Source organism: Coregonus clupeaformis, chromosome 1 (assembly GCF_020615455.1).
Source record: "Coregonus clupeaformis isolate EN_2021a chromosome 1, ASM2061545v1, whole genome shotgun sequence".
Taxonomy (NCBI): domain Eukaryota; kingdom Metazoa; phylum Chordata; class Actinopteri; order Salmoniformes; family Salmonidae; genus Coregonus; species Coregonus clupeaformis.
The window spans coordinates 69,837,279-69,864,084 of NC_059192.1; the positions used below are offsets into that span (position 1 = coordinate 69,837,279).

The following is a 26,806-nucleotide window of genomic DNA, read 5'->3' on the forward strand; positions in this document are numbered from 1 at the left end:
AGTCCTCCTGTGAGAATACATGGTTTATGTTATGTTACGACATCATGTACTGTGCAGTATGCTGTTCCTTGTAATCCATTGTATTTGAGCAGGGACACTAGTTTACAGCTCTAATAGTGAACAATTATCTGACCCTCTACTGATACTGTGCCACAGTAAATATATGTGTGTGTGTGTGTGTGGGGGAGAGAGAGAGTAGAAAAAGAACCTGCTCCAGGTAGGAGATCAGGGCCTCTCTGTTGCCCAGCCATTCTCTTGACAGGGCTGATGCCGGGGGGAACTTGTCACAGCTGAGTTCCAGAGTGATCTCAAAGCAGTTGGTGTATAGGTAGTTAAAGTCCTGCATGCCTGTGGAGAGACACAATACTGTTAAAGTGAAGGTACATTGAACACTTCTACACAATTATTTTTCTATGCTCTTTTTTCATCATGCTTTTTCTTGATATTTGCTGACAAATTATTTGGTAACAATGGGTACTTTAAGAAAGAGATTAATCAAAGATGAATGTTAACATGCACACCACCCCCATCTCTCATACTGTACATTCCCCTCCATATGTATTTGGACAGTGAAGCAAAATTGTTTAATTTGACGCTATACTCTGACATTTTAGATTTGAGACAGAATGTGTCATATTAGGCGACAGTACAGAATGTCAGCTTTTATTTGAGGGTATTTTCATACATATCTATTTTACTGTTTAAAAAAAATGAAAGCCCTTTATGGATCTAGTCCCATTTGAAGAAGGCATATTGTGTTTGTATAAATGAACTTAGTGTATTTAACACTAGAACCGCTAAAGCAGTCATTTTGACTGATCATGAATGATTTAATTTTTTTACTCTTTCATTTTGTAACTCATGCACCCCTGCTTCCTTGACTTTTCCTAAATAAGTCTATATAACACACTGCCATCGTTAGAATCTTAATAGCACAAACAGAACTGGAGTTATAACCAGTTTTAGGAGGGCATGTCATTTCTTTTGAATGGTTTTTCCCCAGTTGCCCCTCCTTCTCCCAACAGTAGGGCCTGCTCCGCTCCTTCAAATAAAATAAAATGTTATTGGTCACATACACATATTTAGCAGTTGTTATCGCGGGTGTAGCGAAATGCTTGTGTTCCTTCTTCTGACAGTTGAAAGTGCAGTGTCCAGCTGATAGTCCCCCTGATAATTGCCTCGAAACTGAACCTAAACTATACTGAAACCAATTTCACACAAATAAGAACAGATTAAATAAATTAAGTAAAGTATGATGGGTGAGTTGATGAGCAGGGGAAGTTTTATTATGTAATCACCAATTGTGAATGAAGAACAGGGCGGGCCATTCTATTGTATTGATACATTCTAATTATAGGCCTAATCTTAAAATGGTATGTACCCTATATCAGTTCACTGACTCAAAGCAGTCTTATCAGTATACTCTGGCATACTACTATTTCTTCACTTCACTGTCATTGGTGAACAAGTTGCTTGCAAAGAAAACAAGTCTGGCCAGCACCATGAACAAAGTGATGCAAAATAAGGCACCTGCACAGCCGTTGTACTCCACAACTAGACACAATCTAGAGAAAACCGGATACTATTACGCACTACAACCAAACAAAGGTACAGTATGTCAAAGTGTGTCAAGCAAGTGAAAGTTATGAAAATTGTGTGAACTGTTGGGACAAGCGATAACAGCTAAATTAAATCCAACTGATGCACACAAGCACGAGCTGACAATAATTGACCATTTTTGACTGCTGTCATATTGATACATGTATTCATTATAATGCCATTATTGCTTTTGTGCAGAGTTTCACTATTTATGAAAGCCACTTGGCGTTTATAATGATGTTTAGGCTACTAGTGTTTTCATCATTTTACCACGCGTCTTTTGACCGTGCTTCTTGGTGGTTGGGGTATTTTGTATTTAATTTTGTTATGTTACCATGTTCCAACGCATATGCTTTCTGTTTCATAGTTGTAGCAAAGGCACTCCACGAATAAACATTTTGTTTTTACATATAGCCTACAGTAACATAATCTAATGAAAATACTATTGTGTTATTTGAAATAAAATACTAATCGTTTTCTAATGTTACCCAAGGCCTTCATAAACACAACCAAATGATAATTGTTGCTATAGCACATATGAAATATATTAATTACACTGTTAGAATGTTGCAGTCAGAATGACTGCTCATTAGCTTGAAGGGGGTCAATCGATGCCCAGCGGTTCTAGTGTTTAGTAGTTAAAAGTTTAGTATTTGGTACCATATTCCTTGCACGCAATAACTACATCAATATTTTGACTCCACAAACTTGTTGGATGCATTTGTGGTTTGCTTCGGTTGTGTTTTGGGTTATGTTTTTTAATTTTTAATTTTTTTATTTCACCTTTATTTAACAAGGTAAGCCAGTTGAGAACAAGTTCTCATTTACAACTGCGACCTGGCATTTTGTATCGGTAATACAGTATGTAATACTATGTAATACATGTAGTATTGGTCACTATCTGGATGTCACCGTGACATGCCAATTAGCTAATGTTGCGACAAGCCGGTGTGAATGGCCAGTGCAACGGTGTTGTATAGAGGTTCTTGCCGACATGAGTTGCTTTCCACTGGGCAGCAGTTGCTTCCCACCGGGCAGCTGTATCACATGTCGCCGGCGGTAGCTAACGTGGCCAATTTGTTCCATCCCACTTGATTTTTTTTAGAGTAGGATAGCAGCCTACACGAGAAATAAGTTGTAATATGTGTATTAACCATCTGGATGTCACCGTGATACAGTCTACTGCTCAATGGGGAGGGTTTGCGCTGCAAGCCGGCAACACAATAACACGGGGCACAGTGTCCTTTGCTTCCGCTTGCTGAGCACTGCTTTCCTGTAGGAGAGGGAAGTAGCTAGCTAGTGTAGCCAGGGTGACAGCTTGGGTGACGGCCAGGGTGACAGCAAAAGCACATTTATTGTAGCTAGTGATTTAAAAAATAATAATAATAAAGAAAAAAAAAGAAAAAATTACTCTGATAAAAACTGAATGACTCTGAACCCTCTCCCAAGTCCCAACTTCGGCAGACAAGTTTCACATTCTTGCTGAAGTTTCTAGTCACAAGCATAAACTAGCTATCTGGGAAGGGCTCATCAGGACAACTGACTGAACTGAATCCGTTTGTCTCCACATTACATACATTTCGTCAGAGCTCAGGGTCTCTGCTTTAAAGTGATGTATGGGATTCAACTGACAGACGTTCTAAATGTGAGCATCACGCACAACAATAAGATGCCCCCATCCCTCCCGCCAATTGGGCTACTTTTGCACATTTCATGTCATCAGAGAGGGGGGTGGTGTAAATTAAGAGGACTGAAGGTGTTCTAAAATATGAGACGTTGAAGAGTATAATAAATACCGCTTTGATGTCATACAAGAAACCCACACAATCATGAGTGCAAATGTGCATTTTACATTTCCATATTATAAAACTCATGTCATTTACAGTATCAATGTTGATGATCGCTATGTTTGATGAACGGTTGAAAGGATAACATGGCGTCATGCCCGGGGTTGTTCTGAACATATTATTCTATGTGTACCAAAATGACAATGTGAAAGCCTAAGACTGTAAGATCTAATTTTATAAATCAGCTAGGCAATAGATGCCCACCTTCAATTGATGCCCACCTGATCCAGATTTCAATTTGTAATGGTATTTTTGGGATTGCGTGAACACCACCATTGTGTGATGGTGGGGATGTAGGGCAGTGTTCCAAACAAAAAACTACAAGTGTGGTTGCGTCAGTTCCTCCGAAGGCACAGTCATGAGAGGTCCAGAAACCACCTAAAAGTTGAACGCTTTTCCTGAGTCATACAAGTGTATTGAAATTAATTAATCATTTAGACCTCTTACACAATCCCTCCATCCTCCCTGGCATCTGTCTACGTCATTTCTTGTCACGAACTCCACAAACTCCTGTCACGAACTCGGACACCTCCTGCGCCTCGACCTGTTGTTTCGGCCTGTTGTTTCCGAAGTTTTATTTTGTTTTATTTTTATTTTGTTCATTAGTGTTTGTGTCAACACCTGCTATCAACTAGTCAGCTATCTAGGTTGCAATGGAGCCCGATTCGCCTGGAATAGCTAACGGAAGTTTCCAGCACTGTAGAAGCTGTGTTTATTACGCTCTTATCCGGGACAATATTGATAATTGCGGAGGATTACAGGAATTAAGTGGCTGTCAAATTTCTATTCTGCGCGAATTTATGGGGAAAATGCAAATTGGAACTTTCTTGTTCTCAACTCCTGTGGCTGGACGCCACTCGGGCCTGATGAATGTATCCCCGCCTTGTCATCTGTCCTTATCTGAATGGCTTGTACCACCTGGAACTTGCCTGCCGAGGAAGTCGTCTCCATCTGCTTCTCCTCCTCCATCTTGTAGTGGAGTAGACGGAGAACAGCAAGAGGATTGTTCCAATCAGCACGGGTCCCATGTCACAAGTCGTGGAATCCGAAGGCAGCGGCATGCTGCTTAGCGGACTGGAGTGTCTGCGAGAGGTTCAGAGCAGATTGACATAAGGAATAGCTTCGCCACACTGGTGCCTGATCTACCTACGCCTTCATTGCTGGGATTGCCAGTGTCTGCGACAGATGTGCTGAATCCAACTACGCTGACTCCAGCAGCAGCTTTGTCGTTGAGTTCGGCTCCTTTCCCTCTCTCTGGATCTGAAGTGACACTGCCTGCTGTGGGAGGTCTGGACCTATCGCCGGGAGCAGCGGGCATATACTATCCTGCTTCTCGTGGGCCTGTGAAAGGTTCAACGAATTGTGTGAGGGGTAGGAATGGGCGGATTTCTCCATCTCCTTCTCCGACCATTGTATTGGGCAGTTCAATGGTGATAAATGTCTCAGTCACGAGTACAGGACAGGATCACGAGTACAGGACATCAATAAACTGCTCCCAAACATTTTAAACCTGCATGAGGAAATTGAGTCTATCACAGATCATGTGGGATTCAATTACATTATGAAGGGCAGCTCAGAACACCTGAAGATGGATTTTAAAGAACTGATTGGGTCTCTGCTTGACACCAACAAACGCCCCATAACATCTCGCCCTGTGCCCTCCCTAAATCGTGGCATTGAACATTTCAGCAGACTTTTAACCCACCATAACTGGCTACGAGACTATCGCAACTCTGTGGGTGTAACATTTATTGACACTCTTGATACCTTCTGGGGAAAAAAACATGTTTTATATGGAGGATGGGATCCCCTCAAATCATTTGGTTTCCTGGATCCTTTCACAGCATTATAAGGCTGCGTTGAGACAATTACTTATCAATGACCCAAGCACAGCTCAGTTAATCCCTAACATTGTGTCGCTGAGTTGACATAATGCTTCAGCAAATGTATATTATCCCAGGGGCGTTGGAAGACACAATGTAAGTAACCTAATTTATGTCCCTCTAACTGCCCTGAGTGCCTCTGCTGATCCTACAGCTATTGTATGCAGTAATCATGTGCCTATGAACCAGTTATACTGTTAGCACTGACGCAGTGTGCCTAGTAGGAAGTCCACTGTGTGCAGCTCACCCTGCACTAAAGTAAATAACATGAGCATGTCTACTTCTGCTACGCTTCCCAGTAAAGCAATGAAAACAATCAACCATCCCATAAAAGTGTCCATGCACATCTCTTGTTTCATGATGTGCATGGACACAGAAGAAAAGCGCTCAAAATAGACACATTAACATATGTAGCTTAAGAAACAAGGTTCATGAAATCAATAATTTGCTCGTAACAGATAACATTCATATTCTGACAATCTCTGAAACTCACCTAGATAACACCTTTGATGATACAGTGGTAGCAATACATGGATATAACATCTTCAGAAAATACAGAAATGCCAAAGGTGGAGGTGCTGCCGTTTACATTCAGAACCACATTCCTGTAAAGCTTAGAGAGGATCTCATGTTAAATACTGTTGAAGTAATATGGCTACAGGTTCATCTGCCTCACCTAAAGCCCATCCTGGTCGGAAGTTGCTATAGACCTCCAAGTGCTAACCGTCAGTATCTGGATAACATGTGTGAAATGCTTGATAATGTATGTGATATCAACAGAAAGGTATATTTTCTGGGTGATTTAAATATTGACTGGCTTTCATCAAGCTGCTAATTCAAGAAAAAGCTTCAAACTGTAACTAGTGCCTGCAACCAGGTTCATGTTGTCTGTCAACCTACCAGGGTAGTTACAAACAGCACAGGAATGAGATCATCAACATGTTTTGATCACATCTTTACTAATGCTGCAGAAATTTGTTTTAAAGCAGTATCCAAATCCATCAGATGTAGTGATCACAATATAGTAGCCATATCTAGAAAAACCAAAGTTCAAAGGCTGAGCCTAATATAGTGTATAAGAGGTCATACAATAAGTTTTGTAGTGATTCCTATGTTGTTGATGTAAATAATATTTGTTGGTCTGTGGTGTGTAATGAGGAGCAACCAGACGCTGCACTTGACACATTTATGAAATAGCTTATTCCAGTTACTAATAAGTATGCACCCACTAAGAAAATAACTGTAAAAACTGTTAAACCAGTGGTTTCATGAAGAATTGAAAAATGGTATGGTTGAGAGGGATGAGGCAAAAGGAATGGCAAATAAGTCTGGCTGCACAACCGATTGGCAAACGTACTGTAAGTTGAGAAATCATGTGACTAAGTATGACAACTTGGATGGAAAATTACTGAGGATAATAGCGGATGATATTGCCACTTCTATTTGCCATATCTTCAATCCGAGCCTACTAGAAATTGTGTGCCTTCAGGAGTGAAGCAAAGGTAATTACGCTACCCAACAATAGTAAAGCCCCCATTACTGGCTCAAATAGCCAACCAATCAGCCTGTTACCAACCCTTAGTAAACTTCTGGGAAAAATTGTGCTTGAACATATATAATGCTATTTTACTGTAAACAAATTGACAACAGACTTTCAGCACGCTAATAGGGAAGGACATTCAACAAGCACAAATGACTGATGATTGGCTGAGAGAAATTGATGATAAAAGATTGTGGGGCTGTTTTGTTAGACTTCAGTGCGGCTTTTGACATTATCGATCAAAGTCTGCTGCTGGAAAAACGTATGTGTTATGGCTTTACTTGTCTAACAGAACACAGAGGGTGTTCTTTAATAGAAGCCTCTCGAACATAATCCAGGTAAAATCAGGAATTCCCCAGGGTAGCTGTTTAGGTCCCTTACTTTTTTCAATCTTTACGAATGACATGCCACTGGCCTTGAGTAAAGCCAGTGTGTCTATGTATGCGGATGACTCAACACTATACACGTCAGCTACTACAGCGAGTGAAATCACAGCAACACATAACAAAGAGCTGCAGCTAGTTTCAGAATGGGTGGCAAGGAATAAGTTAGTCCTAAATATTTCAAAAACTAAAAGCATTGTATTTGGGACAAATCATTCACTAAACCCTAAACCTCAACTAAATCTTGTGATACATAATGTGGAAATTGATCAAGTTGAGGTGACTAAACTGCTTAGAGTAACCCTGGATTGTAAACTGTCATGGTCAAAACATGTTGATACAACAGTAGCCAAGATGGGGAGAAGTCTGTCCATAATAAAGTGTTACTCTACCTTCTTAACAGCACTATCAACAAGGTAGGTCCTACAGGCTCTAGTTTTGTCGCACCTGGACTACTGTTCAGTCGTGTGGTCAGGTGCCACAAAGAGAGACCTCTGAAAAGTACAATTGGCTCAGAACAGGACAGCACTGCTGACCCTTAAATGTACACAGAGAGCTAACATTAATAATATGCATGTAAATCTCTCACTGCTCAAAGTGGAGAGATTGACTTCATCACTACTTGTTTTTGTAAGAAGTGTTGACATGCTGAATGCACCGAGGTGTCTGTTTAAACTACTAGCACAGAGCTCGGACACCCATGCATACCCCACAAGACATGCCACCAAAGGTCTCTTCACAGTCCCCAAGTCAAGAACAGACTATGGGAGGCACACAGTACTAAATAGAGCCATGACTACATGGAATTCTATTCCAAATCAGGTAAATGATGCAAGCAGTAGAATCAGATTTAAAAAACAGATAAAAATACACCTTATGGAAGAGCGGGGACTGTAAAGAGACACACACACAGGCAGAGACACACATGCACACACGCACTCTACACACACATACACATGGATGTTGTATTGTAAATATGTGATAGTGGAGTAGTTGCCTGAGGGAACACACTAAATATATTGTGTAAAGTGTAATGAAATGTAATGTTATGTAATATTTTAAATTGTATATACTGTAATTGCCTTAATGTTGCTGGACCCCAGGAAGAGTACGGATCCTTAATGAATACAAATAGAAATACAAATGTTCTGTTGTATCTTCCCCAAATTTGTCATGAATATTCTTGTTATGCAACTAAATATATACAGAGTATTTCCAGATTCTGTTATCGAAAAATTGTTTCAAAAAGTAGAGTAAAGGTACATTAAATAATGTGTAATGTTTGAATTTAGTCTTGTGACATGTGAACCTTTGGTTCCTCATCTTTGTTCTGGGAATTTCCCCAGAATCTCGAAAGGGTTCCCTTTCAATTGCTCCTATGGTTATGCATATCCTACTGGGCACAGACATAAGTTCAACGTCTAGTTTTGATTTACATTTGGTTGAGTTGTCAACTAACGTGAATTCAATGTAAAAAAAGAAAAAATCATCATTATATTGGATTTAGGTTAAAAGTTGGGTAAAAAAAAGACGAAAAGTTGATGAGTTTTTTCAATCCAATCAGATTTCCACGTTGGTTCAACATCACATTGATTGTTTTGGTTGAAATAATAATATAATATGCCATTTAGCAGATGCTTTTATCCAAAGCGACTTACAGTCATGTGTGCATACATTTTTACATATGGGTGGTCCCGGGGATCGAACCCACTACCCTGGCGTTACAAGCGCCATGCTCTACCAATTGAGCTACAGAGGACCACAATGACTTGTAAACAACGTTGATTCTACCAGTTTCTGCTCAGTGGGATGCTTCTCATATTGCTTATGATTCTCATATCGCTACTCCATGCCCACTGATTTGGAGAGGTAGAGGAGTATTTAGCAGACTTTTATTACCACACAGACGGTTCTCTAAATTCAAACACAGGTAGTAAAATCTGGGATAAACTGAGACTATATGCATTGTTCAACATAGGGTAAAACAGGTATTGGTTACTGAAAAACTTGCAAAGGAGGAGTGAGGTCATTAATGAAGAGAACAAATCATAAGGACAAGTTCTCTGCCTCTTTCCCGCCACACAGACCCAAACCTACAAACTCATGTGGGACGCTACTCAGCTGACTGTAGAGGGCGCCATTGCTATAGGCTACTGTAAGACTGCGACACAGATTACTCTGTCACTTTTCATGCCGGCTTTCAAGAACAGAGGAAGAGGCGAGCGATTCCTACTTTGTACTTCCAGGGGAGCATGACACAATGCCCTGACCACTTTAGGTGGCCATTTTGTGACGTACTAACGACTAATTTTTATTTGCAGGGTAGGATGTCGCAAGATTGTTCCAAGGGAACATTCTCTGATGGACCTTTGTGTAGTTCCCTGTACGTTACCAGGACGTCATGTTAGGACGTTTGTAAGCTGTTTTCAAGACATTTGTTTTACCAGCCGTCAGGACGTCACGTGATGGTCCCAAGTGTCCCAAACAATTAAAAGTAAAGTAATTAAATGGTATGGGTGTCTTAAGTGGTACGCTATTCAGCTAAAATAGTGTACAAATCTTTAATCAATGACAATATGATTTGATTACATTTGACATGATCACTTAGTACTGATTTATCCCAGTTACAAATAAGCATGCACCAATTAAGAAAATTACTGTAAAAACTGTTAAATCCCTGTGGATTGATGAGGAATTGAAATATTTTATGGTTCAGAGGGATGAAGCAAAAGGAACGGCAAATAAGTCTGGCTGCACAACCGATTGGCAAACGCACAGCAAATTGAGAAATTATGTGACTAAACTGATTAAAAAGAAGAAGAAACTACACAATGAACAAAGATAAATGACAAAGAATGGTAGTAAAAAGCTTTGGAGCACCTTCAATTAAATGTTGGAAAAAAAGGCAAACTCAGCTCCATCATTCATTGAATCAGATGGCTCATTCATTACAAAACCGACTGATATTGCCAACTACTTTAATGATTTTTTCATTGGCAAGATTAGCAAATTTAGGCATGACATGCCAGCAACAAACGCTGACACTACACATCCAAGTATATCTGACCAAATAATGATAGAGAAGAATTGTAATTTTGAATTCCGTAAAGTGAGTGGGGAAGAGGTGAAAAAATTATTGTTGTCTATCAACAATGACAAGCCAACGTGGTCTGACAACCTGGATGGAAGATTACTGAGGATAAGAGCGGACGATATTGCCACTCCTATTTGTCATATCTTCCATTTAAGCCTCCTAGAAAGTGTGTGCCCTCAGGCCTGGAGGAAAGCAAAAGCTATTCCGCTACCTAAGAATAGTAAAGCCCCCTTTACTGGCTCAAATAGCCGACCAATCAGCCTGTTACCAACCCTTAGTAAAGTTTTGAAAAAAATGGTGTTTGACCAGATACAATACTATTTTCCAGTAAACAAATTAACAACAGACTTTCAACACGCTGATAGGGAAGGGCATTCAACAAGCACAGCACTTACACAAATGACTGATGATTGGCTGAGAGAAATTGATGATTAAAAGATTGTGGAGGCTGTTTTGTTAGACTTCAGTGTCGCTTTTGACATTATCGATCATAGTCTGCTGCTGGAAAAACGTATGTGTTATGGCTTTACACCCCTTGATATAATGTGGAATAAGAGTTACCTGTCTAACAGAACACAGAGGGTGTTCTTTATTGGAAGCCTCTCCAACATAATCCAGGTAGAATTAGGAATTCCCCAGGGTAGCTGTCTAGGCCCCCTACTTTTTTCCGTCTTTACTAATGACATGCCACTGGCTTTGAGTAAAGACAATGTGTCTATGTACGCGGATGACTCAACACTATACACATCAGCTACTACAGCAACTGAAATGACTGCAACACTTAACAACGAGCTGCAGTTAGTTTCAGAATGGCTGGCAAGGAATAAGTTAGTCCTAAATATTTCTACAACTAAAAGCATTGTATTTGGGACAAATCATTCACTAAACCCTAAACCTCAACTAAATCTTGTAATGAATAATGTGGAAATTGAGCAAGTTGAGGTGACTAAACTGCTTGGAGTAATCCTGGATTGTAAAATGTCATGGTCAAAACATATTGATACAACAGTAGCTAAGATGGGGAGAAGTCTGTCCATAATAAAGCGCTGCTCTACCTTCTTTTTTTTTTTTTCTTTTTTTTTTACAGGGAAAAACAGACTGAGACCTGGATCTCTTTTACGGCTGTGCCCTGTGTAAACATGTTGACATGTACAGTTTTAGACATACAGACAAGAACATTTCAAACATACAAAACAAAAACACAATTCAACAGAAACAATCACAGACAACATCATATTGATCCTCCATAACATTTTTTAAATGGGCAAGGGACACCAGAGTGTCTAACTTAAGTTGGATCTGCAGTTTGTTCCATAAATAAGGTGCAAAGGAACTGAAGGCAGTCCTACCCAACTCTGTGGAGACCACAGGAGTCTCTAATGTAATCCACATCTGTGATCTGGTTTTAAAATTAGTATATCTAGTGGAAATTAATGATGATATATATGGAGGTAGTTTTAAAAGAAGTGCTTTATAAATAAACAAGAGAGCATGTTGCTCTCGCCTCACAGATAGAGAGGCCCAACCCACATGTTGATATAGGAAACAGTGATGAGTTTTGTAACTATCACCTGTGATAAACCTGAGTACACAATGGTAAATAGCATCTATCAACAGCACTATCCACAAGGCAGGTCCTACAGGCTCAAGTTTTGTTGCACCTGGACTACTATTTAGTTGTGTGGTCAGGTGCCACAAATTGCAATTGGTTCGGAACAGGGCAGCACGACTGGCCCTTGGATGTATACAGAGAGCAAACATTAATAATTTACATGTCAATCTCTCCTGGCTCAAAGTAGAGGAGAGATTGACTTCATCACTACTTGTATTTGTGAGAGGTTGACAGGGAGGTAGCTCAGTTGGTAGAGCATGGCGTTTGCAACGCCAGGGTTGTGGGTTCGATTCCCACGGGGGGCCAGTATGAGAAAAAAAATTTAAAAAAAAAAAAGAATAATGTATGCACTAACTGTAAGTCGCTCTGGATAAGAGCGTCTGCTAAATGATGTAAATGTAAATGTATGTTGAAAGCACCGAGCTGTCTGTTTAAACGACTGGCACACAACTCAGACACCCATGCATACCCAACAAGACATGCCACCAGAGGTATTTTCACAGTCCCCAAGTCCAGAACAAACTATGGGAGGCGCACAGTACTACCTAGAGCCATGACTACATGGAACTCTATTCCACATCATGTAACTGATGCAAGCAGTAGAATCAGATAAAAAAAAACAGATAAAAATACACCTTATGGAACAGCGGGGACTGAGAAGCAACACAAACATAGGTAAAGACACATGCATACACACACATGATAACATACTATACACACGTACACATAGATTTTGTGTTGTAGACATATGGTAGTGAAGTATGGGCCTGAGGGCACACACTTAGTGTGTTGTGAATTCTGTAATGAAGGTTTTGTAATGTTTTAAAATTGTATAACTGCCTTAATTTTGCCAGACCCCAGGAAGAGTAGCTGCTGCCTTGGCAGAAGCTAATGGAGATCCATAATAAATACAAATACAAATACAAAATATGAAACCACGTGGGATTTAAACTCACAACCTCTGGATTTGGGGTACGCTGATCTTTCTGCTTCACATTCATTACCTATAATACATCTCTGCACTTAGGAAAAAGGGCCATCTTAACTGTTATTTTAATTATCAGTTAATCAGTCTTCTCTCATCACTTCAGGAACTGTGTATATCCCTCTTGTTGTTGTGTTGTGTACATTCCTATCTCATGCGGTCTATGCAGTCTATGTGTATCTAAGATAACATACACAATATATACAAAAGTATGTGGACACCCCTTCAAATTAGTGGATTCGGCAATTTCAGCCACACCCGTTGCTGACAGGTGTATAACATTTCTGCCCTGCTAGAGCTGCCCTGGTCAACTGTAAGTGCTGTTATTGTGAAGTGGAAACGTCTAGGAGCTACAACGGCTCAGCCACAAAGTGGTAGGCCACACAAGCTCACAGAACAGGACCGCCTGTCCTCGGTTGCAACACTCACTACCAAGTTCCAAACTGCCTCTGGAAGCAACGTCAGCTCAATAACTGTTTGTCGGGTGCTTCATGAAATGGGTTACCATGACCGAGCAGCCAAGCTTCGGCTGGAGTGGTGTAAAGCTCGCCATCATTGGACTCTGGAGCAGTGGAAACACATTCTCTGGAGTGATGAATCACGCTCCACCATCTGGCAGTCCGACGGACGAATCTGGGTTTGGCATAATGCATAGTGCCAATTGTAAAGTTTGGATGAGGAGGAATAATGGTCTCGGGCTTTTTTTTATGGTTCGAGCTATGCCCCTTAGTTTCAGTGAAGGGAAATATTAATGCTACACCATACAATGACATTCTAGATGATTCTGTGCTTCCAACTTTGTGGCAACAGTTTGGGGCAGGCCCTTTCCTGTTTCAGCATGACAATGCCCCGTGCACAAAGCAAGGTTGTGATCGGTGTGGAAGAACTTGACTGGCCTGCACATTGCCCTGACCTCAACCCCATCTAACACCTTTGACATGAATTGGAATGCCGACTGCGAGCCAGGCCTAATCGAGTACATCACTAATGCTCTTGTGGCTGAATGGAAGCAAGTCCCCGCAGCAATGTTTTAACATCTAGTGAAAAGCCTTCCGAGAAGAGTGGAGGCTGTTATGCAGTAAAAGGGGGACCAACTCTATATTCATGCCCATGATTTTGGAATGAGATGTCCGACGATCAGGTTTCCACATACTTTTGGTCATGTAGTGTAGCAGGCATAAAAGTGTATCCATCTCGGTCCGAGCTGGAAAAAACTGGCGCAACGGAATATGGCCTTTGCAGTTAATTACCATGTTATTGCGCTGAACTAGGTTGAATATTTGCTTAATGGAAATTACAACTCCCTTCAGCCCAGCGTCCCACATAGTTCTTGTGGGGTTCATTTAGAAAGTTACATTCCCCAGCAAGAAACCTATAAATTGTCGCTCAAACAGAAGGGGGAACTAACAAAGAGTCACTGACAACAACCAAAATGAAACAGGTGGGGTTCATTTTGAAAGTTGCATAAACACACAGGCTAATATAAAAATACTAAAAAGCAATGGACTTTAAGTTGGAAGCATTTGTGGAAAACCCTACATGGGCGATGCTAGATAAATGTACGAAGGTGAATCTGCTCGTCATTGCAAAGCATTATAACATCAAAGTTACACATACCGATTCGCAAAGCAGTAGTCAGAGTTAATCTATACTGCTTTGGTGGTGGAGGAAATCCTTCCGGAGAGGGAGGATGATGAAAAGGGTCCTACGGGTGGTAGAGTACTCCCCATAGACATGCAACTGCGAGAGGTAGAACTGAAGGCAAAATGGGAACAACAGAAATTAGAGCTCGAGCACAAGGAAAGGGAAAGAGAATGTGCAGCCAGACTAGAACAATAACAAGAAGAGCATGTGCATGCCATTCAATAAAAAGAGATGGAGCTGGAAGCGCGACAAAGGGAGATAGGTCTGGAATTACTCCGAATCAAGTCAGGCCATCCTGCACCCTCAACAGTTTGATCTTGGTCGGAACAGCCGGCTTGTATCGCATTTCAACAAAAAGGAGGTGGATGTGTATTTTACTCTGTTTGACCGGATTGCCACATCCCTAAAATGGCCACAAGATATTTGGTCACCGCTCCTCCAATGTGTTCTTGTGGTAAAAGCCCAGAAAATGTATGTTGCTTTATCTCTTGACCAGAGCTCAGATTATGACACTGTTAAAGCTGCTTTCCTTTGGGCTTACAAGTTGGTCCCAGAGGCATACAGACAACTATTCCGTAAATTACAAAAGACAGAATCACAAAGCCATGTTGAGTTTGCAAGGGAACAAGCATGTCTTTATGATTGGTGGTGTGGATCTCAAGGATTTAAACACTCATACTTCTCGAGCAGTTCAAGAATTGCCTTCACGAAAGGGTTGCTACCTACATTTATGAGCACAAGGATCTCACTCTTGAGAAAGCTGCAGTCACAAACTACCTTCACAAACAAAGCGCCAAGTAGTTATCCTTCCGCAGAAGGCACCTTCTACTGCTAGGTTTCATTGTTTGTTTTTTTACAGTGCCCAAAGATAAGCATTGGCAGAAAACGGGTTTTCGTATCCGCCAGTTTGTCATTACTGCTGTGCGAAGGGACACATTGTCTCTGTGTCCAAAGTTGAAACAGAAAAATGAGAGGGAGAAAAAACTGTTTCTTCTTGTGGGAGCACTCCAGCCCATTAAGTCTCTAGTTGGGACTGGGTTATCTCCTAAACAAAATTTGAGATCAGATGTGTAGGAACCCTTTGCAGCCAGTGAAGATTCTTGGAGACGGGGGCAGCCCAATCCTACATTTTGGAGGGTATTTTGACTTTGTCTGACACTTCAGCAACTAGTTACAAGGCGTGGAGATGGGTTGCATGGAAGTTCCTTTGTATAATGTGGAACTCAAGTTTGATCTTGTTTCTGGTTCCGTTGTCGTCAGAGACCTAGCCTACCGGTGAAGTGGGTCTCATTCATTTTGGGAAAACGATTGGCTGGAGGGAAGGTCGTGCCAGAACCTGTCATTTGTAAGAGACCCAGAGTAGAGGAACTTGATGGGTTATCAGAAAAGTACCCCACAGTGTTCCCAGCATGTGCCGTTTCATGTCTAAGAAAGTCACCGGGAGCAAGTCTAGTGATGAGGATGTCAGCGATCCCACCATGGTCGATTTGTCTGAGACGTTTGTGTGATCCTGATTTCGGTAAACCTCCTGAGTTGACCTCTCCTTTGAAAACCCCAAAGGTAAGCAAGTTTGTAGGACCACTGAAGAAAGAGAGGTCCCCTACAGTTGACAATTTGATGTCTAGGAAGCAGCTGATTCCTGAACAGAGTAAAGAGTTTCCCTCTCCCCTCTTGTTGATGAGATGCATCCAGAGGAGGAGTTTGATGACATTTGGAGTGTGTTTTCTTTTGTTTGCCTCTTCTTGGGCAACTTTAGTGGGTGCTCATGGTAGGTGTCTTTTAGGTTCCAGTTGTTGTTGGTAGTCAACTTTCATTGGACACCAGCATGAGTGTCTTTCAGAACCCCTCCTAAAACCCCACCTGTTTCGTTTTGGTTGTTGTCGGTGACTCTTTGTTAGTTCCCCCTTCTGTTTGAGCGACATTATTTGGTTTTCTTGATGGGGAACATTACAAAAAAGAATACTAATGGCACACTTTTTCAGCCAAAAACCGGGAGTTTTTCTCCTGCGTTTTGCGGGCGAGATCATTTGAAAGCCATAGGAATATCTTCAGTAACATAATGTCATGCGTCAGTGTGTAGCGGTAGGATGGAGTCAGGCGCAGGACACAGAACTTAGTAAACGACGTACTTTACTAAACAAAAGTAACAGAGCATATCTTCCACGCAGGGAAGAATAATACCAGCTCACAAGAAAGACAACAAAACAACGAAATATCACGCACAACACCATGAGGAAACCAGAGGGTAAAATATGGAAACAAATTTACGTGATGGGAATCAGGTGTGTGCAATCAAGACAAACAAGTGGAGCACAGAAACATAGATCGGTGGCAGCTAGTACTCCGGTGACGACGAACGCCGAAGCTTGCCCGAGCAAGGAGGAGGGGCAGCATCGGCTGAATTCGTGACAGTACCCCCCGCCTTTGACGCTCGGCTCCAGCCGTGCACCGACACCGGCCTCGGGGACGGCCAGGAGGACGCGGAGCAGGGCGAGTCGGGTTACGACGGTGGAAATCCCTCAACAGGGAGGGATCGAGGATGTCCCTCCTAGGAACCCAGCACCGTTCCTCCGGACCGTACCCCTCCCACTCCACGAGATACTGCAGACCCCCACCCGATGCCTTGAATCCAGGATGGCACGGACCGAGTACGCCGGTGCCCCCTCAATATCCAGTGGGGGCGGAGGAGCCTCCCGCACCTCAGACTCCTTGAGCGGACCAGCTACCACCGGCCTGAGGAGACACATGGAACGAGGGGTTAATACTGTAATCAGGAGGGAGCTGTAACCTATAACATACCTCATTCAATCTCCTCAGGACTTTAAATGGCCCCACAAACCACCGACCCAGCTTCCAGCAGGGCAGGCGAAGGGGCAGGTTTCGGGTCGAGAGCCAGACCCGGTCCCCCGGTGCATACACCGGGGCCTCACTGGGGTGGCGGTCGGTGCTCGCCTTCTGTCGCCTGATAGCCCATTGCAGGCGTACATGGGCAGCGTTCCAGGTCTCCTCAGAGCGCCAAAACCATTCATCCACCGCAGGTGCCTCGATCTGGCTCTGATGCCATGCTGCCAGGACCGGCTGATAACCTAGTACACACTGTAATGGAGACAGGTCAGTAGAGGAGTGGCGGAGGCAGTTTTGGGCCATCTCTGCCCAGGGGATGTACACCGACCAATCCCCCGGCCGGTCCTGGCAATATGACCTCAGAAACCTACCCACATCCTGGTTTACTCCCTCCACCTGCCCATTACTCTCGGGGTGAAACCCTGAGGTCAGGCTGATTGAGACCCCCAGATGGTCCATGAACGCCCTCCAGACCCTTGATGTGAACTGGGGACCCCAATCAGACACTATATCCTCAGGTACCCCGTAGTGCCAGAAGACGTGTGTAAACAGGGCCTCAGCAGTCTGTAGGGCCGTAGGGAGACCGGGCAAAGGAATGAGACGGCAGGACTTAGAAAACCGATCCACAGCGACTAAGATCGTGGTATTTCCCTGTGATGGGGGGAGGTCCGTAACAAAATCCACCGATAGGTGTGACCACGGCCATTGTGGAACGGGTAGAGGTTGTAATTTCCCTCTGGGCAGGTGTCTAGGTGCCTTGCACTGGGAGCACACCGAGCAGGAGGTAACATAAACCCTCACATCCTTAGCTAAAGTAGGCCACCAGTACTTCCCACTAAGACAGCGCACTGTCCGACCGATGCCAGGATGACCAGAAGAGGGTGACGTATGAGCCCAATAGATCAATCGATCGCGGACATCAGACGGAACGTACACACGACCCACTGGACACTGGGGGGGAGTGGGCTCCGTGCGTAACGCACGCTTGATGTCTGCGTCAACCTCCCATACCACCGGTGCCACCAAACAAGAAGCCGGAATTATGGGAGTGGGCTCCCTGGACCGCTCCTCTGTGTCATACAGTCGGGACAGAGCGTCTGCCTTAGCATTCTGGGAATCTGGTCTGTAGAGAGGGTGAAAACAAAACGTGTGAAAAACATGGCCCACCTTGCCTGGCGAGGGTTCAGTCTCCTCGCCGCCCGGATGTACTCCAGATTGCGGTGGTCAGTCCAAATGAGAAAAGGGTGTTTTGCCCCCTCAAGCCAATGTCTCCACACCTTCAGAGCATTAACAACAGCTAATAGCTCCCGGTCCCCCACATCATAGTTTCGCTCCTGGGGCGGAGCTTTGGTGGCGTACCCGAGCGCTGAGACAGTACAGCTCCTATCCACCTCGACTATGAATGCCAAGGAAGGATCCGGATGAGCCAGCACGGGAGCCGAGGTGAACAGAGCCTTCAGGTGACCAAAAGCCCTGTCCGCCTCAGCTGACTACTGCAGGTGCACCGGTCCCCCCTTCAGCAAGGAGGTAATAGGAGCCGCTACCTGACCAAAGCCCCGGATAAACCTCTGGTAGTAGTTGGCATACCCTAAGAATCGCTGCACTTCCTTTACCTTGGTTGGAATCGGCCAATTACACACGGCTGAAATGCGGTCATTTTCCATCTCCACCCCTGACGCGGAGAAGGAGACGGACTGTTGAAAGAACAGACATTTCTCAGCATTGACGTACAGGTCATGTTCTAACAGTCGACCAAGCACCCTGTGCACCAGGGACACATGCTCGGCTCGTGTAGCAGAGTAGATGAGAATATCATCTATATACACACCACTACACCCTGTCTGTGCAGGTCCCTGGAAATCTAATCGACAAAGAATTGGAAGACTGAGGGAGCATTCATCAACCCGTACGGCATGACGAGGTACTCATAGTGCCCAGAGGTGGTACTAAATGCCGTCTTCCACTCATCCCCCTCCCGGATACGCACCAGGTTGTACGCGCTCCTGAGATCCAATTTGGTTGAAGAAGCGCCATCCGTGCAATGACTCTGTCATACTCCCAATGAGCGGTAGTGGATAACTGTACTTAACAGTTATCTGATTGAGACCTCGATAGTCAATGCACGGGCGCAACCCTCCATCCTTCTTCTTTACAAAAAATAAACTTGAGGAAGCAGGGGAAGTGGAAGGCCGAATGTATCCCTGTCCCAGAGATTCGGAGACATATGATTCCATAGCTACCGTTTCCTCCTGTGACAGAGGATACACATGACTCCGAGGAAGTGCAGATTTATCGCACAATCCCCCTGTTGATGGGGTGGTAATTGATTCGCCTTCCTTTTACAGAAGGCGAGAGCCAAATCGGCATATTCGGGGGGAATGTGCATAGTGGAGACCTAGTTTGGACTCTCCACCGTCGTTGCACCTATGGAAACACCTACACACCTCCCCGAGCACTGACGTGACCATCCCTTGAGAGCCCTCTGTTGCCACAAAATATTGGGGTCATGAGAGGCTAACCAGGGAAGCCCCAACACCACGGGAAATGCAGGAAAAACGATCAGGAAGAGACTGATTCTCTCCTCTTGACCCTCCTGCGTTTTCATTCAGAGTGGAGCTGTGACCTCCCTAATCAGGCCTGACCCTAAAGGGCAACTATCTAAGGCATGTATAGGGAAGGGCACATCAACAGGACAAATAGGAATACCTCATCTATGTGCAAATAGACGGTCTATAAAAGTCCCAGCTGCGCCTGAATCTACGAGCGCCTTATGCTGGGAATGCGGGGAAAACACAGGAAATTCGACATGAACACACATGTGAGCAACAGAGAGCTCTGGGTGAGTCGGGTGCCTACTCACCTGGGATGGTCCTCCAGTGCCCTGCCTGCTGCCTTCATTCCCTAAGGACCCTCTCCAGCACCTACCAGCAGTGTGTCCTCTGCGGCCACAGTTGGTGCAGGAAACAGCCCCCCTTCTGGTAACCCTTAAATCAGCACCTCCGAGCTCCATCGGTGTAGGGTCGGAAGTGCTGGGAGATGGACTGGACGGACCCTGATCTGAACGTCCGCAGGTGGCCAACAGGTTATCCAGCCATATAGATATGTCCACCAGCTGGTCCAGGTTGAGGGTGGTTTCCCTGCAGGCCAGCTCTCGACGAACGTCCTCCCGTAGGCTGCATCTGTAATGGTCGATCAGGGCCCTCTCATTCCATCCCGCGCTGGCTGCCAAGGTCCTGAAGTCCAGTGCGAAGTCCTGTGCGCTCCTCCTCCCCTGTCTGAGATGCTGCGTCTATACCTCCCCACTCAGCGTTTGCCCACTCGAGCGCTTTCCCCTACAGACAGGAGATGAGGGTGGACACGCTCTCGTATCCCGAGGGAGCCGGGTGGATGGTTGCCAGGTAAAGCGCCACCTGGAGCAGAAACCCCTGGCACCCGGCAGCTGTTCCATCATATGCCCTCGGGAGCGAAAGCCGAATCCCACTGTATCCAGGTGGTGAAGGAGTAGACAGCGATGTGGGGGGATTTGTATTGGGAGGAGGTGTAGGCAAACCCCCTCACTCCCATCGCTCCATCGACTGTAGTACTCGATCCATGGCTGTGCCGAGATACTGTAGCATGGTCGAGTGCTGCTGGATGCGTTCCTCCACTGATACTGGAGGAATGGATGTGCCTGCTGACCCCATTATGGGTGCGCGATTCTGTCATGCGCCAGTGTGTAGCGGTAGGACGGAGTCAGGCGCAGGACACAGAACTTAGTAAACGACGTACTTTACTAAACAACACCAGATCAATTTTACCCCTTAAAAATAAGTTTTGTGTTCCATCTCAGTCCAGAGGCACTACACCCTCCTTAAAGAAGACCAGAACACAAGCCCCAAAGACTAGGGAATCCTTGAATCCTTTATTCTCCATGGAGCATTTTAAAAGCGAGTTGAATACTCAATATTATGTTTGTATCTAGATACACTACCGTTCAAAAGGTTGGGGTCACTTAGAAATGTCCTTGTTTTCGAAAGAAAAGCAATTTTTTTGTCCATTAAAATAACAGAAATACAGTGTAGATATTTTTAATGTTGTAAATGGCTATTGTAGCTGGAAACTGCTGATTTTTTAATGACATATCTACATAGGCGTACAGAGGCCCATTATCAGCAACCGTCAGTCCTGTGTTCCAATGGCACATTGTGTTTGCTAATCCAAGTTTATTATTTTAAAAGGCTAATTGATCATTAGAAAACCCTTTTGCAATTATGTTAGCACAGCTGAAAACTGTTGTGCTGATTAAAGAAGCAATAAAACTGGCCTTCTTGAGACTAGTTGAGTATCTGGAGCATCAGCAAACAAAGAACTTTATTCTGAAACTCGTCAGTCTATTCTTGTTCTGAGAAATGAAGGCCATTCCATGCGAGAAATTGTCAAGAAACTGAAGATCTCGTACAATAGCCATTTACAACATTAACAATGTCTACACTGTATTTCTGATCAATTTGATGTTATTTTAATGGACAAAAAAAATGCTTTTCTTTCGAAAACAAGGACATTTATAAGTGACCCCAAACTTTTGAACGGTATACAGTACCAGTAAAAAGTTTGGACACACCTACACATTCAAGGGTTTTTCTTAATTTTTTACTATTTTCTACATTGTAGAACAATAGTGACGACATCAAAACTACGAAAAAACACATATGGAATCATGTAGTAACCAAAAAAGTGTTAAACAAATCAAAATATATTTTATGTTTTAGATTCTTCAAAGTAGCCACCCTTTGCCTTGATGACAGCTTTGCACACTCTTGGCATTCTCTCAACCAGCTTCATGAGGAATGCTTTTCCAACAGTCTTGAAGGAGTTCCCACATATGCTGAGCATTTGTTGGCTGCTTTACCGTTACCCTGCGGTCCAAATCATCCCAAACCATCTCAATTGGGTTGAGGTCGGGTGATTGTGGAGGCCAGGTCATCTGATGCAGCACTCCATCACTCTCCTTCTTGGTCAAATAGCCCTTACACAGCCTGGAGGTGTGTTTTGGGTCATTGTCCTGTTGAAAAACAAATGATAGTCCCACTAAGCGCAAACCAGATGGGATGACGTTTCGCTGCAGAATGTTGTGGTAGCCATGCTGGTTAAGTGTGCCTTGAATTCTAAATAAATCACAAGACAGTGTCACCAGCAAAGCACCCTGACACCATCACACCTCCTCCTCCATGCTTCACAGTGGGATCCACACATGTGGAGATCATCCATTCACCTACTCTGCATCTCACAAAGAACCAAAAATCTCAAATTTGGACTCAACAGACCAAAGGAGAGATTTCCAAAGGTCTAATGTCCATTGTTTGTGTTTCTTGGCCCAAGCAAGTCTCTTCTTATTATTGGTGTCCTTTAGAAGTGGTTTCTTTGCAGCAATTCAACCATGAAGGCCTGATTCACGCAGTCTCCTCTGAACAGTTGATGTTGAGATATGTCTGTTACTTGAACTCTGTGAAGCATTTATTTGGGCTGTAATTTCTGAGGCTGGTAACTCTAATGAACTTATCTTCTGCAGCAGAGGTAACTCTGGGTTTTTCTTTCCTGTGGCTGTCCTCATGAGAGCCAGTTTTATCATAGCGCTTGACAATGACCCAAAACACACGGCCAAGGCAACAAAGGACTGGCTCAAGAAAAAGCACATTAAGGTCCTGGAGTGGCCTAGCCAGTCTCCAGACCTTAATCCCATAGAAAATCTGTGGAGGGAGCTGAAGGTTTGAGTTGCCAAATGTCAGCCTCGAAACCTTAATGACTTGGAGAAGATCTGCAAAGAGGAGTGGAACAAAATCCCTCCTGAGATGTGTGCAAACCTGGTGGCCAACTACAAGAAACATCTGACCTCTGTGATTGCCAACAAGGGTTTTGCCACCATGTACTAGTCATGTTTTGCAGAGGGGTCAAATACTTATTTCCCTCATTAAAATGCAAATCAATTTATACAATTTTTGACATGCGTTTTTCTGGATTATTTTGTTGTTATTCTGTCACTCACTGTTCAAATAAACCTACCATTAAAATCATAGACTGATCATGTCTTTGTCAGTGGGTAAACGTACAAAATCAGCAGGGGATCAAATACTTTTTTCCCTCACTGTATATAGATCATACATATTATTATTACACAATACTACACATTACTACATAATAAATGTTTATATGTTTTCTTTTGTTGGAAAGACAGTTTTTTATTCCTTTCTTAAAAAAAGTAGAATGAGCATGTTCCTCCTTGGCCGGGGCCTATTGTAACCCGACACCACCCCCATCAGTCTCCAAATCTCAGTCTTCAAGCTGTGAGGGCATCAGACATCGCCTCTTCGCCTGGTTTCCTTTTGATGATAGCTCAACCTTCTTGCCGTTAAGCCAAAGTTTTGTCTTGCGGACAGAAGGGACCATCTTCGTAAATATTCACGATGGTGGAAAAACTGTTGCACTTGTTTCATCATATCAAAAACTTTAAACCAATCTCGCCACCTCGCCACCTGACATGCACAAAGTAGTGGACCTCTGTGCAAGCGTTTTAAAATACATACGAACTAACAGATTTGGTGGCATTTGCACTATTGAATTCAGAACAACCTAAATTTGTCACTTTGGAGTCTGGACTATACGCTACTGAAGAGATTCCTATGGCTTTCAAATAATCTCGCCCGCAAACTTCCTCTTCCAATGTGTACCCAGGCAGGGATGTTCCACTCAGTGCCTGTTCGATCTGACATAGAGCAAATCTTATCTTATCTCATGTGAAATGCAGGAGAAAAACTCCCAGTTTTTGGCTGATAAAGGGGGTTGTACCGGGGGGAGGGAGAAAGACTATTGTCTCAATTTACAATAAGCTGGTCTTGGGCATCACTGTATGTAGCCTACATACAGTGGCTTGCGAAAGTATTCACCCCCCTTGGCATTTTTCCTATTTTGTTGCCTTACAACCTGGAATTAAAATATATTTTTGGGGGGGTTTGTATCATTTGATTTACGCAACATGCCTACCACTTTGAAGATGCAAAATATTTTTTCTTGTGAAACAAACAAGAAATAAGACAAAAAAACAGACAAATTGAGCGTGCATAACTATTCATCCCCCCAAAGTTAATACTTTGTAGAGCCACCTTTTGAAGACATTACTGCTGCAAGTCTCTTGGGGTATGTCTCTATAAGCTTGGCACATCTAGCCACTGGGATTTTTTCCCATTCTTCAAGGCAAAACTGCTCCAACTCCTTCAAGTTGGATGAGTTCCGCTGGTGTACAGCAATCTTTAAGTCATACCACAGATTCTCAATTGGATTGGGGTCTGGGCTTTGACTAGGCCATTCCAATACATTTAAATGTTTCCCCTTAAACCACTTGAGTGTTGCTTTAGCAGTATGCTTAGGGTCATTGTCCTGCTGGAAGGTGAACCTCCATCCCAGTCTCAAATCTCTGGAAGACTGAAACAGGTTTCCCTCAAGAATTTCCCTGTATTTAGCGCCATCCATCATTCCTTCAGTTCTGACCAGTTTCCCAGTCCCTGCCGATGAAAAATGGATGTTGTTCCCGGGGTGATGAGAGGTGTTGGGTTTGCGCCAGACATAGCGTTTTCTTTGATGGCCAAAAAGCTCAATTTTAGTCTCATCTGACCAGAGTACCTTCTTCCTTATGTTTGGGGAGTCTCCCACATGCCTTTTGGCGAACACCAAATGTGTTTACTTATTTTTTTCTTTAAGCAATGGCTTTTTTCTGGCCAGTCTTCCGTAAAGCCCAGCTCTGTGGAGTGTACGGCTTAACCCTCCCGTTGTCCTAGGGTCAAAATGACCCGCCACTGTGTTGAACCAACTTTATTTAATTTTTATATTTTGGGGATCATTTGTGAGAAGGAGGCAGTGAGACTTTAAAGAAAGTATCACTGCCTCCTTCTCACAAATGATCCAAAAAATATAAAAATTAAATAAAGTTGGCTCAACACAGTGGCGGGTCATTTTGACCCTAGGACAACGGGAGGGTTAAAGTGGTCCCTTGGACAGCAACTCCAATCTCCATGGTCGAGCTTTGCAGTTCCTTCAGGGTTATCTTTGGTCTCTTTGTTGCCTCTCTGATTAATGCCCTCCTTGCCTGGTCCGTGAGTTTTGGTGGGCGACCCTCTCTTGGCAGGTTTGTTGTGGTGCCATATTCTTTCAATTTTTTTATAATGGATTTAATGGTGCTCCGTGGGATGTTCAAAGTTTCTGATATTTTTTTATAACCCAACCCTGATCTATACTTCTCCACAGCTTTGTCCCTGACCTGTTTGGAGAGCTCCTTGGTCTTCATGGTGCCGATTGCTTGGTGGTGCCCCTTGCTTAGTGGTGAGGCAGACTCTGGGGCCTTTCAGAACAGGTGTAAATATACTGAGATCATGTGACAGATCATGTGACACTTAAATAAAGTCCACCTGTGTGCAATCTAATTAATTATGTGACTTCTGAAGGTAATTGGTTGCACCAGATCTTATTTAGGGGCTTCATAGCAAAGGGGGTGAATACATATGCATGCAACACTTTTCCGTTATTAATGTTTTAGAATTTCTTTTAACACTTAATTTTTTTCATTTCAGTTCACCAATTTGGACTATTTTGTGTATGTCCGTTACATAAAATCCGAATAAAAATCCATTTAAATTACAGGTTGTAATGAAACAAAATAGGAAAAACGCCAAAGGGGATGAATACTTTTGCAAGGCACTGTATCTCTTTTTTCCGCTTCTGCCTCTCCTCAGGAAATTGGGCTCTCTTTCAACTGCAAATGTTTCCTGCAGCCTGTTCAGGGCTTCATCAGCGCTTGTAAACTCCATTCTCTGTGTTCCCTTCCATACCCATAATTCTGCTGGGAATCGGAGCTGAGACTTGATTCCTTTCACCTGCAGTGACTGTCTAAATGAATTGTTTGTGTTTTTTCCTCAGCTTAGCAGACAGGTCCTGGACGAATCAAATGGACTGGCCATGGATTTTGCTTTCCTTTTCCCTGTGAGCCTTCAGAATGTTGACTTTGGTCAGATAGTTTCACAGCGAGGGTATTTAGTGTTCTTCTGTTTCACGCCAATCCGATGGCATCGCTGCAGATCCTCTGGTGATACATCCATGCTAAGCTCCCCCGATATCAGCTTGATCACATAGCTGGAAAGGTCTCCTTTTCCCTCGTCATCCGGTAGGAATAATCTCATATTGTTTTGTCTCATTCTGTTTTCTTGATGGTCCAGTTAATCTGCTAAAACTAACAGGTCTGTGAGAGCCGGAATTTTTACTGGTTGGTAGGTGATCAAATACTTATGTCATGCAATAAAATGCAAATTAATTACTTAAAAATCATACAATGTGATTTTCTGGATTTTTGTT

The 26,806-nt window shown here is 43.4% G+C and overlaps 1 protein-coding gene across 2 annotated transcripts in view; it reads right to left on the minus strand.

Annotated features, from left to right (window-relative positions):
• The window catches only part of cpn1 (carboxypeptidase N, polypeptide 1), a 201,048-nt gene that overhangs the window by 36,590 nt on the left and 137,652 nt on the right, over positions 1-26,806 (minus strand). For both annotated transcript variants that reach the window (XM_041883959.2, XM_041883952.2), the window contains one exon: positions 209-348. In XM_041883959.2, the coding sequence (XP_041739893.1) occupies positions 209-348 (140 nt within the window). The remainder of the gene's footprint in view (positions 1-208; positions 349-26,806) is intronic.